Source organism: Camponotus vicinus, unplaced genomic scaffold, assembly GCF_025532165.1.
Source record: "Camponotus vicinus isolate PSW18456_S1 unplaced genomic scaffold, iyCamVici1.0 SCAF_13, whole genome shotgun sequence".
NCBI classification, from domain to species: domain Eukaryota; kingdom Metazoa; phylum Arthropoda; class Insecta; order Hymenoptera; family Formicidae; genus Camponotus; species Camponotus vicinus.
In genome coordinates, this window is record NW_028141949.1 from 3966757 (window position 1) to 3982479 (window position 15723).

At 29.8% G+C, this 15723-nt stretch overlaps 3 protein-coding genes and 1 long non-coding RNA gene across 13 annotated transcripts in view; 2 read left to right on the plus strand and 2 right to left on the minus strand.

The window, feature by feature from the left end:
- The window catches only part of Bent (projectin protein bent), a 95406-nt gene extending 89969 nt beyond the window's left edge, over nt 1-5437 (plus strand). For all 9 annotated transcript variants that reach the window (XM_083085749.1, XM_083085754.1, XM_083085755.1 and 6 more), the window contains 10 exons: nt 184-474; nt 638-1009; nt 1484-1540; nt 2009-2184; nt 2518-2638; nt 2727-2869; nt 3076-3232; nt 3409-3726; nt 4052-4165; nt 4261-5437. In XM_083085749.1, the coding sequence (XP_082941875.1) occupies nt 184-474; nt 638-1009; nt 1484-1540; nt 2009-2184; nt 2518-2638; nt 2727-2869; nt 3076-3232; nt 3409-3726; nt 4052-4165; nt 4261-4463 (1952 nt within the window). In that variant the 3' untranslated portion in view covers nt 4464-5437. The remainder of the gene's footprint in view (nt 1-183; nt 475-637; nt 1010-1483; nt 1541-2008; nt 2185-2517; nt 2639-2726; nt 2870-3075; nt 3233-3408; nt 3727-4051; nt 4166-4260) is intronic.
- A 1991-nt stretch (nt 5438-7428) lies between these two features.
- On the minus strand, nt 7429-11127 carry LOC145963742 (uncharacterized). The gene is made up of 9 exons (XM_083085918.1): nt 10742-11127; nt 10239-10358; nt 9996-10113; nt 9437-9695; nt 9163-9273; nt 8579-8669; nt 8161-8297; nt 7836-7965; nt 7429-7747 (listed from the first exon to the last, which is right to left on the minus strand). Exons 1-9 carry the CDS (start codon nt 10883-10885, stop codon nt 7697-7699), a joined length of 1161 nt encoding a protein of 386 aa, XP_082942044.1. The 5' UTR covers nt 10886-11127; the 3' UTR covers nt 7429-7696.
- LOC145963743 (uncharacterized) lies at nt 9903-11368 on the plus strand. Its single transcript, XR_014436244.1, has 3 exons — nt 9903-9997; nt 10728-10935; nt 11094-11368. It is a non-coding gene; the product is annotated as an uncharacterized LOC145963743 (long non-coding RNA).
- Nucleotides 11279-15662, minus strand: LOC145963741 (uncharacterized). 2 transcript variants are annotated; one of them, XM_083085915.1, is made up of 8 exons: nt 15181-15662; nt 14896-15105; nt 14247-14645; nt 13785-13992; nt 13615-13723; nt 13399-13520; nt 12791-13042; nt 11279-12715 (listed from the first exon to the last, which is right to left on the minus strand). In XM_083085915.1, the coding sequence occupies exons 1-8, from the start codon at nt 15196-15198 to the stop codon at nt 12342-12344; spliced, it is 1692 nt and encodes a 563-aa protein (XP_082942041.1). In that variant the 5' UTR covers nt 15199-15662; the 3' UTR covers nt 11279-12341. The 2 variants fall into 2 exon arrangements, with proteins under 2 accessions (XP_082942041.1, XP_082942042.1); XM_083085916.1 differs by having other exon boundaries at nt 14896-15071; nt 15181-15660.
- Between the last annotated feature and the right edge of the window lie 61 nt (nt 15663-15723).

Here is a 15723-nt window from a genome sequence, read left to right on the forward strand (position 1 = left end):
AAAACGTATTATACGATAAGCGTAATATATGTAACGACAAATATATATATATATATATATATATACGAGTATTCAATGAATATAAAACGTAGTTTTACGAGTATTCAATGAATATAAACGGCGAGTAAAAATTTCACTAAAATCTCAATTCTCTTGAATTAATAATTCATATTTTTTTCACAGATCGCCGACAAGCGGCGCCCAGATTTGTCATCAAGCCGCAAAGCGCGTTCGCATACGAGGGACAGAGTGTGAAATTCACCTGTCGCGTGATCGCAATCGCGGCGCCGACGCTGACTTGGTCGCACAACAATCAGGAACTACGACAGTCTGTCAAATTCATGAAACGGTATCATGGCGACGATTATACCTTCATCATCAACAGAGTGAAGCTGGAAGATCGAGGAGAGTATATCATACGCGCTGAGAATCACTATGGCTATCGCGAGGAGGTTGTTTTCCTTAATGTACAACGTAAGTGTTCCCTTTATCAAAATTTTATACATATATATCTGCAACTCTATAATATTCAACGACACCGTTTGATGTATTTGATATCAAATATTTTTAAATTTAATATATTTACGTACTAATTTTCTGAATTTATTTAAACCTCTGTTTTTCTTCGTTCTTTCAGCAATACCGAAAGAAATTCCAAAATACAGACCCGAACTACATCCGGTACGCAGACGAGAACCGCTCGGCTACAATGTGTGGTTGGAGACGATCGAATCGGCGCCAAGCTTCACCTTCCTGTTGCGGCCACGTGTCATCCAGATCAGACAGACATGCAAACTGCTTTGTTGTCTGAGCGGTAACCCACCGCCTACCGTAAAATGGTACAAGGACAGAGAAGAATTGTCCAAGCATAACTATCCTATGAGTAACGCCGACGGAGTCGTCACGATGGAGATCATTGATTGCAAGCCGGAGGACAGCGGCAAATATCGCTGCGTGGCTACCAACAAGCATGGCAAGGACGAGACTAGTTGCGTGGTCATCGTAGAAGGTACTAGATAAATAAATTATTAAATATATTATTAAATATTGAAATATTGATAAATAAATTATTAAATTGAAAAGAAGAGAATATTAGAGTTGAAGATTATTTTCTAAATAATTTTAGGATCGAATGTTCTTACTTACTTTTTGTATAAATAACTGGAGATTATTTTAAAATCAAGAAATTCGATTAATTTCAGTCTAGATACATAAATTAATCTAAATTTAATTATCTCATGATAAGTTTTCTCAAAAGTGAAACACGTCATTGCTGTAATCAATTCTAACAGCAAAAGGGAGGCCTAGTGTTATAAAATTTACTTTATGCGCAAAGAATTTTATATTTGAAATAGATTTTGTACAATTTATGAATTCACTTCTTTGAATTCTCCAATCTCAATAATAAGAACAATAATTTCTCGATATAATCTACTGCCGAGTTTGCTAACGAGGCATACTTTATCGAGCATTTGTGTTGTAGGCACTGGAGAAACGGAGGAGCAAGTAAAATTAGCGCACGATTTCCTACATTCCGGAGGTAGAGCTGTTTCAGAGCTTACCCCGTTTGTGTGCAATCCTTTTCCACCGTTATTACAAGCAATGCTTCATTAGTTAATAGATGTTGTGTGTCTACATGTATTGTGAAGCTTTTTCCATTAGAAATCATAGACATTGCAGACATACATTCTATCACATAGTTACTAGCTCTACATATAAATTATTTTTATTTTATGTTATTCAAATTTATTCGAATAACTGAAATTTTATTTATATATGTATACTTAAAAAACAATGATTTTTTAAATTGTCGCGTAATCACGTATGTTTATTTCCCTTAATCTATACATACATACTTTATGTTGAATTAACTTCCCCGTTTAATTTCTTACTCATATAGTCTGCTTTTTTTCATTTGCAGCAAAACGCAAGTCTCGTGAATCATATTTGCTATTATATATTTATATGCAAATATATTGTGTTTAATAATGAATGATTTTATTTTAAGATCGAAGGTTTATTGAGCAACCATTAAAACCAGCACCACCGCCTATCGTGACGATTCACAAGTCTAGCGGTTACAGTGGCTATAGTTCCACCACCCACCAATCAAGCTCATCGCACAATTACAGCAGCTCCACTTCTTCCGACAAATACAATTCCACGATTTCCTCTTCGTATAAGGTACAGAAAGAAAAAGATATATATATAAAATAAATTTTTATAAATCATATAAAATATATATGAGACATATATATTTTATATGAGACATATATATTTTATATATATTCTTTGCTTCATACCATATAAATCCTATTATGTGAAATCTTAGAAAGTTGCACATTTATTATAAAATATATAATGCACTTAAAGAATTGATATGTGTGTAATATTTAAAATATTTTACATAATAATATAATATTTTACATAATAATATAATATTTTATATAATAATAATATAAAAGATAAGAGTATCTTGTAAAAATATTATCCATATATCTTTATATATAATTGTAGGATAGCTCCAGCGTTAAAATTAACGAATCTTCTGACAAACGAAGCGTGAAAAAATATGGCTCGAAGCTCGACACCACCGGTAGTCCATCTCGATCTAGGAGCGCGACAAAAGAACTCATACGTAAGCATATTGTTTTATTATGTCATAATTTTAATAAATAATTTACGAATATTTAACATATTCTTAATTTTATTGTCATATGTTAAAGAACCCTCGGACGATTCGATGAGATCGCCACAGTTTACACAGAAGCTTAAGGATCTTACGGTCAACGACGGTGAACAGCTGGAACTTAAAGTCAAAGTTGACGGCGATCCGGAACCGCAAATTACTTGGAGTAAAAACGGCAAGGTAGATACATAAAAATTAATTTTCGCGATAATTAAAATAAAATCTTACCGTGCACTATCTGCTAATAAATTATAAATTAAATCTATGGACTCAAATTACACGAATTAATTGTGTATGTAAATGTTTATAATTATTTTAAAAAATCGCACAGATGAAAAAATTAATTCTTATTAGCGATCACGTTTACTTACGTCATTCTCTTGTAGCTGCTGAGCTCGTCGGAGATCATCGATCTCAAATATAAAAATGGAGTAGCCGTTCTCACGATCAACGAAGTATTCCCTGAGGATGAAGGCGAGTACACGTGCCTCGCGACCAACAGCATCGGTAGCGATACGACATCCTGCAAATTGACCATAAAAGGTAAGAACATTCGAAATATTTTAATTTTTGATATTAATTCAAATATTTTAATTTATAAATATAATATATTAATTATTTAATATATTAATTCAAGTGTGAAAGCAAACGCTCTTTCATCCTCAAATCAAGCGAAAGAGACACAATATGAAATTATATTTTGCTTTGCCCTTTTGTAGTCGTGGAGAACGCCGCCGGAAAAAAGGCAAGCGACGATAAATCGCCGAAAATTGTAGACCATCTGACGAGCATGTACGTGAAGGATGGCGAAGCGGTGACACTCAGTTGCCGAATAATCGGTGCCAAAAAGTTCGACGTGGTGTGGCTACACAACAATAAGGAGATTAAACCTAGCAAAGATTTCCAATACACTAATGAAGCTAATATCTACAAGCTAATTATCGCCGAAATATTCCCCGAGGACTCCGGCACTTACACGTGCGAAGCTTTCAATGATGCAGGAGAGAGCTACTCGTCGTGCACGTTAAATGTACTCGGTAAGAATTTAATCGGCTGCCATCAGTTATGCGAAAATAAGGGATAGTTTTAAGGGATAGATTATTTAAACTTTCGCCTAATTTTTATTCATTAAAAATTATTAATTGACAAAAAATAATTTTATACTCTAAAAAAACTGCACCTGAAGAGAAATTAAGTTCGAAATTATGACTACATATTAAGTAATTGTTCAAGATGAAGCTTTTATAGAAAGTTTAAAAAAGTTCGATAGAAAATAATTCATCATCCAAACAATTTCCTAAAAAAAGATAGAAATTTGATTTTCTGTTTACATATGTTTTTTTTATGCATACGTTTTTTCAGCTCAAAATGAAGAACCCAAGAGCCCAGCGTTCGCGACATTCCCGCAGTCTGCAACAGTGAGCGAAAGCGAATCGGTGACTTTTACGTGCAAGACTGATATTGCGCCTTTGAAAGGTAAAACTGCTTCTAATAACTTATACATTCGTTTTATAGACTGTAAGTATATCATATCGATATCAATTAAATACTAATAAATGTGAATTTTTCAGTAACCTGGCTGAAGGACGGGAAGGCTATCCCTGAAACGAGCAGCAGATATCACTTCAGCTCGGATGGCAACACGTCCTTCGAGTTCGGCATCAAGACTTGCATGGCTAGCGACGTCGGTCAATATTCGGCACGCGCGATCGGACAAAAAGGCGAAACAAATTCGGCATTCGCTCTTAACATCGTTAGCCCCAGCGAGCTATGAAATCGATTTTAGGAACCGGAATTGACTTTCACAAGCCGCGAATCGGAGAATATCTATCTTTATGGTATATTCTTTATGGAGAAAACACTGGAGATCGATTCAATACAAAAGCATACGTATTTTTTTTCTTTTTTTTTTTTTGAGAAGCATCCAATTTATTCGAATATGTTTTCTCCAAAAAGAATATATCTTCATTCTTGTATGCATTCAATTCATCGAACTATCTCCGGTTGATCCTTTCCACTGGCTTTTCATTGGCCTTTCAACTTTCGCTGAAGCTTAACGAGAGCTTTCGATGAAGCTTAACGAGAGAATACATGAATGAAGAAAACTGAAATGGCTCGTCACCAAGACTGTTTTTAAGTCTACGACGTCTCTGTACAAGAAGAAGAAAAGGAAAACCGGAAGAAGACCAATATTTTTTTCTCTCACGTATACTCTATATGTAAATTATTTTGGAACGCTGTATTCTTTTCTTGTGTGTTTTGTCACAAAATGTCGCATGTGTGAATTGCTCGATCGTCGGGACGCGGCTTACTTGTACGAGACGAAGATCCGAATAAATTTCCGCGTCTTCGCATCTTCGCATTACGGATAGCACGCGCAATTTATTACGCTAAAATATTCGGCTTTGCTGTATCGCACGACTTGGTATACGCTCGATATTTAACGGATATGTCGCGGTGGCACAATCGAAAAAAAAGTGAAATAAAATCAGAAATTTGTAAGATATTCGACACGCCCGAATGCGGTTTTCCCGGTGAGACTGCCAGCATCCTCGAAGAACATCAACATTATAAATCTCATTGGGAACCCCTCGGTGACGTCGTGAAAATGAATATTTATATTTAGTGACATACTATCGCGATGTATCCTCCTATTCCATGTTAATGGTCGTGTTATACTTGTTTGAAGACTGCTTTCCGTCTCAGAAAAAATTTACGATAAAATAAAAAATGTGATTTAAAATGAGATTTCGTTACATTCGTTATTACATTGTTGTATCATACTAATATATATTATAAGTGTAATTCCTATTAATTTCACAATCGTCCTCGAGTTAGTAATTATTGTGTAATTGTTGCGTGTCAACGAAAAAAAAGATACGATGTATTTTTTCGATATATAATTTGATAATAGACAAAATAATTACATTGATAAAATTTAAAAAAATTTATATAAAAGTCAATAATAAAAATAGATTCATTTAGACTTTATACCAAATTTATACCAAAGCATTGCTGATGCAATTAATGTTTCACAATATATTACAATGACTTTTAAACAATATGATAACTCGTGAAAGCAGAGGACGTTATGGATAAAAATAAAGTCAAGTTAATTTTTTCAAAGAATACACAGATCATAATGATTTTTTTCCATGCAATACTTTTGTAATGTTTTTGCTACATTTTTCTTGGATTTTACTTAGATTTTTACTCTATCTATCTTATCTACTTTTAAAATACTTATTAAAATATTGGAAATATTCGATGCACTGGAAGGATGCATGCTTAAATGAAAGAAATCCAAGGATGATGGTGGAGAACCAATCGAAGGTAACCTTGTGGAGAAGTTTGATTCAGAGTCCGGAGTCTGGCTATCGGAAAAACTACCGGACCTGAGATGAAAGGAGGTACTTATTCCTAAAATACAAATTCTAAATCAAGATAATCAAAGAAAAATAAGAAACCAAATTGTTGGAGATCTTCAGCTCTATTGTAGCTAAAGATCCGTTCAATAAATGAATCTTTTTTCATAATCCTCCTAAAAAGACAACAAACAATATTTAATATTTTTCGGTAAATAATTCTTTTCGAGAATTATAATTAACTTAAAAACTAATTATATTTTTTAATATATTTTTAAGACCGAATGCTGGACTTGTGATCATTCCACTGAACTAAGTAATTAATCATTGGATTGCAGTGGATTCTTTCCTATTAAATAAAAGAAATACGCGCAGTCGTAAATCATAGTTATTAAATATTTAATATCATTAAATCTTTGTTTAAATAATAATCAATTCTTTTATTATTTTATATTCAATATTTTATTTATTAATAATACAACAATCTAAAATAATTCAAATTCATCAAAAAATTATGTATAAAATATTATTTATACTTTTTAATAGATTATAATACATTATAATTATTTATAGATTTAATATAATTATAAAATTTTATAAGTTATATATTATATAGAGTAGGTTATAGAATTAATATCAATATATTATTAATATTATTTTTCAAACAAAATTGATATAATTAGAATATTAAGGAAAAAATACCTAGCAGAAGTATTTTATTAAGACTAAAATGTTGTCTAATTTGTGAGAAATTATCTCTTTATTTAGTTTAAAAGCATATGTAATTGTGAAAAAATATATATGCTTGATTTTTTTTTGGTCAATTAGATATTCTACAAGTTCTTTCTTGTAGCATAAAATTCAACGCAATATTAATATGACGCAGAAAAAAAATGATAGATAAAATATAATCATGAGACTGGAACATGCAATTCAATAAAAAAAAATTTCTTCATAATATGTACACGATCGATATATGTTACTTATGTTACAAAAGTGTATATCTTTTTTCCGTGAGAGTGGACATTATAACCCCATGCAAATATTTTTCTCTCTTTTCAAGGTACTTTATTTTAATATGTATATACGCTCTTATAGAATAAGTTAAATTTTCAAGAAAAATATTTTCAGCTTTAAATATTTTGATGTCGGATCTATTGAAATTTAAAATTATTTTCAAATAAGTCGATTGGACATTAAAGTCAATATAAAATAATTATATTTTTATTATACTTTATTATACTTGAAATATTTATATATTATATGCGTAATATTTAATTTCAATGCATTGTAAGAATATAATGCACAATAATATCTCAAATTAAATTATTTTATTTTCCTTTAAATACAAAACTCTAAATAATATACTAAAAACAAGTTTTTATTTTTTAAATATATGAAATATATATATAAACACATACATGTGAATACTGTTTCCCCAGATAGTACAAAGAGTTTAAAAAGTATTCATTTTTATGTCACAAATTCTGAGTTTATTTTCAATGCAAAAAGAATTCTTTTACGTAAAACTCTTTTAAACTCGCTTTACATAAAATGTTTTTAAACTCTCTGTGCTATCTGAGTCTTCATTAAGATTATAATCTTACCGTGCTTTTATTTAATTCAAATTATTACAATTTCGTCATTGTGTAGAATATATGACTGTAAAATAAGATACTGAGGCCTTCATTAGCTATAATGAAAAATATTCCATTTATATGCTTATGATATATTCTATTCTAGATATATGTATATATTCTACACTATTTTCTTATATATACCGCAGCAAAATTCTCTATAGATGCAATAAACAATCCGGCGCTCAAAGTGAAATCTTTTGATCTATTTTGTAACAAGAATAGTGTCATTCTTTGTACATATAATGGAGCTACATACCATCGAACGTTATACCTAAAAAATGAATTGTAAACGAAGAATCTCTCGATAAAATCTCCGAAATGCATCGCGAAATGGTTTTTTTTATCAGTAAATTTCATACATTTTCATTGTGCATAGATATTGACCTCAACATTTTTTAATATAATAGTAAATCTTTAATATAATAGTAAATCTTCATATTTGTTGTTTTGCAAGCATGTTTCTTACGCGGTAACATATACGTGATGATTATGATTCGTTACACTCTGGCCGATATAGTTAGATATGAACATATACACGATAGTGACAGTTGCATATATAAATGATGTTATAAATTCCTCAATATTCTTTGTGAAGGATGTAATCTGAAAAATCTAAGACAAATCTAAGATGTGTCGCGATAATAGAGTAATTTAATAAGAAAATAATTTTTTTATGTATAAAGAAAAGAATGATCAATTCCCATAGTGTTTTAAACGCTGAGAATATGATTTCAAATTCTTATGTCACGCTTCAATTTTGAGATTTTTATGATTAAAATCGCAATAAGAATCATCTTAATATATTTCTAATATATTTTTAACTTTATGAAAGCCATCGAGCACTTATTTTTAAAAATCATCTCAACAAAGATAAAAAAACTTACTCGATATAAATTGAGGCTCATGGAGCCTACTCCAAGCAGTACTAAACAGAAATACATTGTCTGATAATGAGATATCAAGAGTTTGGACAATCTTTAAAAAATAAAAATATATTACTATGCATATATAACGCATGCACATTCCCTGGCAAAAATGAGACGTTTGTTTGGCGTTTACATGAACGTTTGTGGAAGTTCGTCGAGAGTTTAAAAACGATTAGTAAAGAGTTTGTAGAACAAAAATTGCAACACTTTAGCGTTTAAAAGACGTTTGTACGTTATAGCGTAATCGTAAACGTTTGAAAAGTCTGAGTAAACTCTGTACACGAAGATGTATCAACGTTTACTGAACGTACTCTGAAAAATGTTACCTCAGCATTGCAAAACTTTCATGTAACATTATATAAAGAGTTTGTAGAACAAAAATTGCAACACTGCAGCGTTTGATAAGCATTCAAAACCCAACAGCGTTATGTAAGTGCTCTTACAAAGTTTGAAAAGCATATAAACTCTCAGAAAACCCTCACTCAACGGTTGTTAACGCTTTATAAAGTTTCTTATTTTCGCCAGGGTTGTCGAATACAAACTTCATAGCTTTTCGATGAATGTCTACAGCACAAATTAAACCTCTTAAAATCAAAATATTTTTTCTGAGATTAATATTTTGTAGCATGTTCATTGCACATTCGATGCGATAGCTATAAATAATAATTTGTGTTATAATTATTAATAAAAAACAACCATCAAAAGTAGCGAGCTTTTTCGATTAAATTTAAATTATTTTATTTAAGTATAAAATTTTTTTGAAAATAATTAATTATGCATATATTTCTAGCGCCGTTGTTGCATTTATATCTATACCTGGCGATTTTAAACAATCCACAAGTATGTTGAAGATACGTAATGAACATTGCTCCTATCGCTACTATTACCATTACCCCGATGCATATTGATACAAGAATGTGCAGCGCTATCAAATAAAAATATTTCTCTTGATTGATAAAATATTCCGTTATAATTATGTGATCTGTTCGAGACGCGTTTGTCAGTAAAATAATATTGAAAATATCCGACCAAAATGATGCAACAATAAAAACCAATATGCTAAAAGCAACAAATACTGAAAAAATGTTAAAAAAGAATATTGTTATTTATACTCCTGATATATAAATTTTCTAAATTAATTTACATATTATCTTATACTCATGTGCATGTGTCATAGTTTAAACATTTTTTTTTATTTGTGTTTTTTTTTCAATTAATTGCTACATTGCTATTTTACTCGATGTAAAAACATTTGTTAATTATTATATACATAGAGAAACTGATGTAATTTTTCAAAATCGATTTTCCAAAGCGAAATATTGACAGTTTTTAGATAAGAAGAAATCGTGATTGTACATGAAAAAAATTATCTTACTTGTAAGTGTAACGGTATAACGTTTGGCATTATATCTGTATTCGTCTATAATAGCAATTTCATTTGCATCTTTTAACTTATTACACGTATGCAGTAGTTGTTCCAATATATCCTTCATCTGTTGCAGCAATTTTATATCTTTTTTTTGTACGTATATAATAAATAATAATGTGAGAAAACATTGCATAAAAATTTATTTAACAAGAATTTTTATTCCATTTAATGAGTAAGCTGTCAACTTACAATTTTGATTTTAAGATAGAATATATTGTATTTTATTACAAAGACAGTAAACAAAAATACCGAAGATAGAACTTTGGTGATGAGATCCGGAGTACATTTTTGTGATATAAATACTGTACACTGCAAATAGCAATTTTACTATAAGTTTGCACAATTATAAAAGTCAAACACACGTACACATTCACATAAACACGTAAATTATATATTTTACATTATTAAATTTATAGAAATTTTTAAAATTTATTTTAAAAAACTGAAAATACTTTTACCAGAATTTTTTTTATAATAAAAAATTTAATGAATTAGAATGCACATATACGCGTACATGTTCCAATATTAATTTTATATGTATATTTTATATGTATGTGTATTCTAATTATTATATGTTATGTGCAATCATAGTGACATAATAATTTCATATTAATTGAGATTTTTAAATAAAAGACAAAGTTTTGCAGAGTGATTCAATATGATATTATAAATTATTAGAGTACTATTCTTACCTGAAATACAACATTCATCGTCAGAATACTAGACAGAATAATAAATTGAAATCGAGTAAGGTTCGATTGTTGATAAGGCCACAAGCCAATAATGAGCAGAAGGATTCTATTCAAACCAAAATATTCAGTCTCTACATGGATCATTTTTCTGCGAGATCTGGAACGCGTTTGACCGAAGTAGCCGACCCCGAACAGTAAGAAATAACAGCTATTAAATATCTATAGACGTCTATAGACGCCTAATAAACATCTAATAGATGTTTTTTTACTCTATTTTTTTTTCACTGAGACGAGAATTACGCTTATTCCTTCTTTTTTCATTGATCGATTAACTATTATTTACTTTTTTCAGGTATAAAATTTTAGCGCAAATTATTCAATTTTGTATAATACGAGGCGACAGAAGATACTACTGTGAAAATACCCACATTTTCTCAACAGTTTTTGTGTAAAGTCCCTAATTACGCGATCGATTTGATACGCGTAAGAAATTGAACAAACGTTTTTATTCCATAAGATGAGAAATGAAAATATTCGTTACGAATATGCGTAAGTTTAATCGCCACATTTTTTACACTACAATTTCACACGTTTTATTTTATTGCGTACATTCAAAACATACGTTTGCACCTCAAAAAAAATGTTATCATTGAGCATTTTAGTATCGAGCTTATTGTAAAATTTGGTATGGTAAAATTTGTATATGTATGATAAAACATGTTATATTTTTTAATAAATCAAATTTACGTACATTTTTAAAATTTTCCAAACTCCAAATTGTTAATGTGTGAATGAGATGAAGCTTTTGATATTCTATCAATTTTTTAATCAAATCTTTTATTAAATTTATTGCGCGCGCTAGTAATATTTTCCGGTAAAACTGCCAGCAGTTCTTCTTCGAAGAACCGTCAACATTATAAATCTCATTAGAAATCTTTCGATGATGTTGTGAGAATAAATATTTATTTTTAGTGATGTACTATCGCAATGTGCTTTCCTATTCAATGGCCGTGTTATACTTGAAGATTGCTTTTCGTCTCAAAAAAAATTTACGATAAAATAAAACATGTGATTTAAACTCGTTATATTCGTCATCAACACATTATTATATACCGTTTATCATGTTAAAATATATTATAAGTGTAATTTCTATTAATTTCACCCTCGAGTTGATAATTACATGTGTCAACGAAAAAAAAACGATGTATTTTTTCGATATATTATTTGGTAATAGATAAAACAATTAATGTTGATAAAAACTTTAATATAAAAATTCATATAAAAGTCAATAATAAAAAATGTGTTCATTCATACTTTATACAAAATTTATATACAAAAAACATTTCTGATGGAATCAATGTGTTACACGATATATTTATGATGATTTTTGAATATGATAATTCGTGAAAAGAGAAAATGTTATGGTTAAAAATAAAGCCAAATTAATTTTTTCAAAAAATACACAGATCATGATTTTTTCAATGCAATATTTCTGCAATGTTTTTGCTGCATTTTTCTTGGATTTTCTTAGATCTTTACTCCTACTTATATGCTTCTGTGTTTAATCATTAAACATTTAATTCACGAAGAATTATATGTGTCAAGTTGTACACTCTAAGTTTGTCGCCGACATAACGTGCAAATTAGCTGGATCCATCAAATTAAAAAAGATTGTACCTGCGAAGTGCGAAGAAAGGGAACGAAACTTATCTTGATTCTGTATAGGAATACTATGCCATTGTAACTTTTCCTTTTTTGCGTCCAAACATAATAACGTACAATTATTGTTTTTCAAACATATTAACACATTGTTCTCGTATAAATCAGTGTCTGATAATATAAGGTAAAAGTATACTTGACTAACATCTTGGTCACTAGAAACGTTAACTTTCTTATATATTTCGTGACGATATTCTAAATTGTCGCATGTTATTATAATAGTTCTTAAATTGATTCTGTTTGGCTTATTATTATCTGTAAAGAATAACAATGTGTGAATTTTAAATTCATTATTACATATCTATATATTGTGCGTAAATTAATATTTACCGATGTAACACGAAGCAGTCTTAAACTTTATTGGCATAGTTTCGGATAGTTCACGTATGTCTAATCGTAGTTCATGATCTATTTCTATTGGCACTCTATACCATTCATCAGAGTCACAAAAATATATATATACAATAGGTAATGCTCCTGATTTAACATTATGAATATATATAATTAGTTTTTTATCAAAAACATAATAATCAGGGGTAGTGACGAATTCCATGGGTAAGACCGCACCTTTAACCCATGTACCTGTGAATTGTTGAAATGGAAGAGAGTATAAAAAACGATATATTAGTAATAAAACAAATAGTGTTTTCGACATTAATAAAAAAAAGCAACTTTAAGCGGGAATAAATTGTAGAATAAAATCACAAGGATATTCCATGATATATAATGCTTATGTGTTAATATCCTCACAATGTTCCTAAATTATACATATTTTCATGAAAACTTTCAAAGATACAGTTTGTATCTCTGAAAGTTGGTTAAGATATATATAATTTAGGAACATTTTGGGGACTCATATGAATATTATATGAGCATATATCACATTAAAGGAAGTATTCACATCATATTGATTTTTTATGTTGCCTAATTAAGATCACCTTTATGGACATCGTAGATATCCAGAGATTGTAGTTTACAGCGAAAATGTCCTACTCCACCTGCAAGTAATAATTTATTCTGCAGAAATGCGGCGATCATATGTCTTCTTGCACATGGCATACTAAAATATTAACAGTATTTAGATTTGCAGAGCATGTCATTCTATATAATTATTTATATCTCTCATCTTGTTATCTATTTATTAAAATACTTACACTGTCTCTAAAAACCATCTCTTAGTTATCAGAGAATAACGCCACACGCATGTGTTAAATCTCCCTGTGCCAATGCCAAATTCTCCGCCGCTAAGATATAAATGATGTCCTAAGAGATCATGTATAAAATAGTAAGTAAATTAAAAAAAAAAACTACAAAAATTGCATACCTCTGGCAGTAATCTGCATTCCTGTTATTGCATTATTATTGGTAATAGCTTCAGGATATTTAAATGTAGTAAGTTCAAAGAGCTTATCACCATCCCAACAATGAATGTAAAATTCATTATTAACAGAAGAATTAGAACCATTATAGCAGATAATACTTGAATATACTTTTGGTCCAGTCTTCTTTAAAATATCCAATGGAATTGTATCCTTTTCAAAAAATTAAGATTTTAAATCTATTATATATTAAATTACAATATGTTAATAAATACTTAAGATAGAATGCTATATGTATATATGGTCAAAAAAAAAAAACAAGTATTTAAGAATATTTTAAAATTTGGAATTAATCTTATTTTATACATTTGAAAAAGAAATAAAATTCATAGAACTTTTCCATCTATTTCTTCAAAGTGTTATACTGTTCTAACTTTAAGATTGTCACATACAGAGATAATACTTACCTGATTAATTTGCATCCATTCTATCACAACAGGAAGCAAATACAATTCTGATTCATCCGGAACTCTTAGATTACTGTTTCCAACTAATCTTAAAAAATTTTGCCTTGATAGCTTAAAAATCAAATTTCTTGGCAGTTCAGTGAAACGATCTAAACAAACAGCCAAACAAAGATCTTGTAATGTTTTAAGACCTAATTCTTGTGCCAACAACCAAATATTAAGTACATCTTGTGGTAATAAATAGTATTTCTCGAGAATTTCTGTTATATTTTCTGTTAAATTATCTACTGCGAACAAGACGCTTAAGTCCAATAATATCAAAAGACGTCCAAGATCATTTCTCTCAAAGTCCATTTTGATAGTATTATGTGTATCACTGTTAATCCATTTGATAAAATCCTGTAAAATCAAAGTCATTGCCTTTTGTTTCAATTATATAATGAAGTAGCTAATTTTACCAATATAAGTGCATACATTATAATCACACCGATATACAGTTTCGATTTTTATCTATTAAAAAAAAAAATATTTTGAATACTTGAAAAAACGTGAAAATTTGAACGTTACAATATCATTCTGAGGAAAAACGGGCTAAACATTACGAAAAAATTTTGTTTTTAAATGAAGATAAAAATCATAATTAATTAACCTGGAAGGAAATCAATGGAATTTCATATTTGATAAGATGTTCTGATAAACGATGATCTGCATAAGTTGTAGAGAGAAGCGTGGCAAAATATCGACTCTCCTTGATCAGTTTTTTCTTGTTAATCTTAAATCGCTTGTTTTCGAGGACCAACGTCACGGTTTCCTCGGTTTGACTAGCTTGATTTTGCATGTTAATAACAAATATCGCACACTATTAACACAATAACTTAATATGCACATTCGAAGATTGTAATATTAATATTGTGATGACTGGTAAGTATAATACAATTCTCAGATTCTGCATGCTCTTTCCTTAACTCGTGTCAAAATAATATTTGGGGTCAGTTTTGTTGTAGTTCCAGGTCACGGTAAATGTGTTCCACTTGTCATTCGCGAGCATCATCTGTCTTTTTGCTTAACTTTCGGTGAAAAGAATGAAATGATTTCGCGAGCATTGTAAACGTCAAGTGGAACGTGCTTATGTCCATAAATTGTGGTTTTGTTCCGTGTCTCTAGTTCCGTGTGGTTCCGTGCACAAAGTGTCGGTAATACGAGTGCTGTAAAGGCCCTTATACAATGTCAGGCAATGGGAACAGGGAATAAAAACTATTCACCAAAAAAAAATGCGGAATATTCGTCAATAGGAGCAGAAAATAGACGTTTTGCGTTATAAAATATTCTTGTTACCGACATCCTTTTTGATATTTGTCAAAACATTCATGAATATTGGCTTCGTAGTTCATGTCCACATTTTTATATTTACAGAGGGCGTATCGCTGTTAATAATTATCTTTAAAAAAATGTATTGATCAAGACTTCAATTACACAT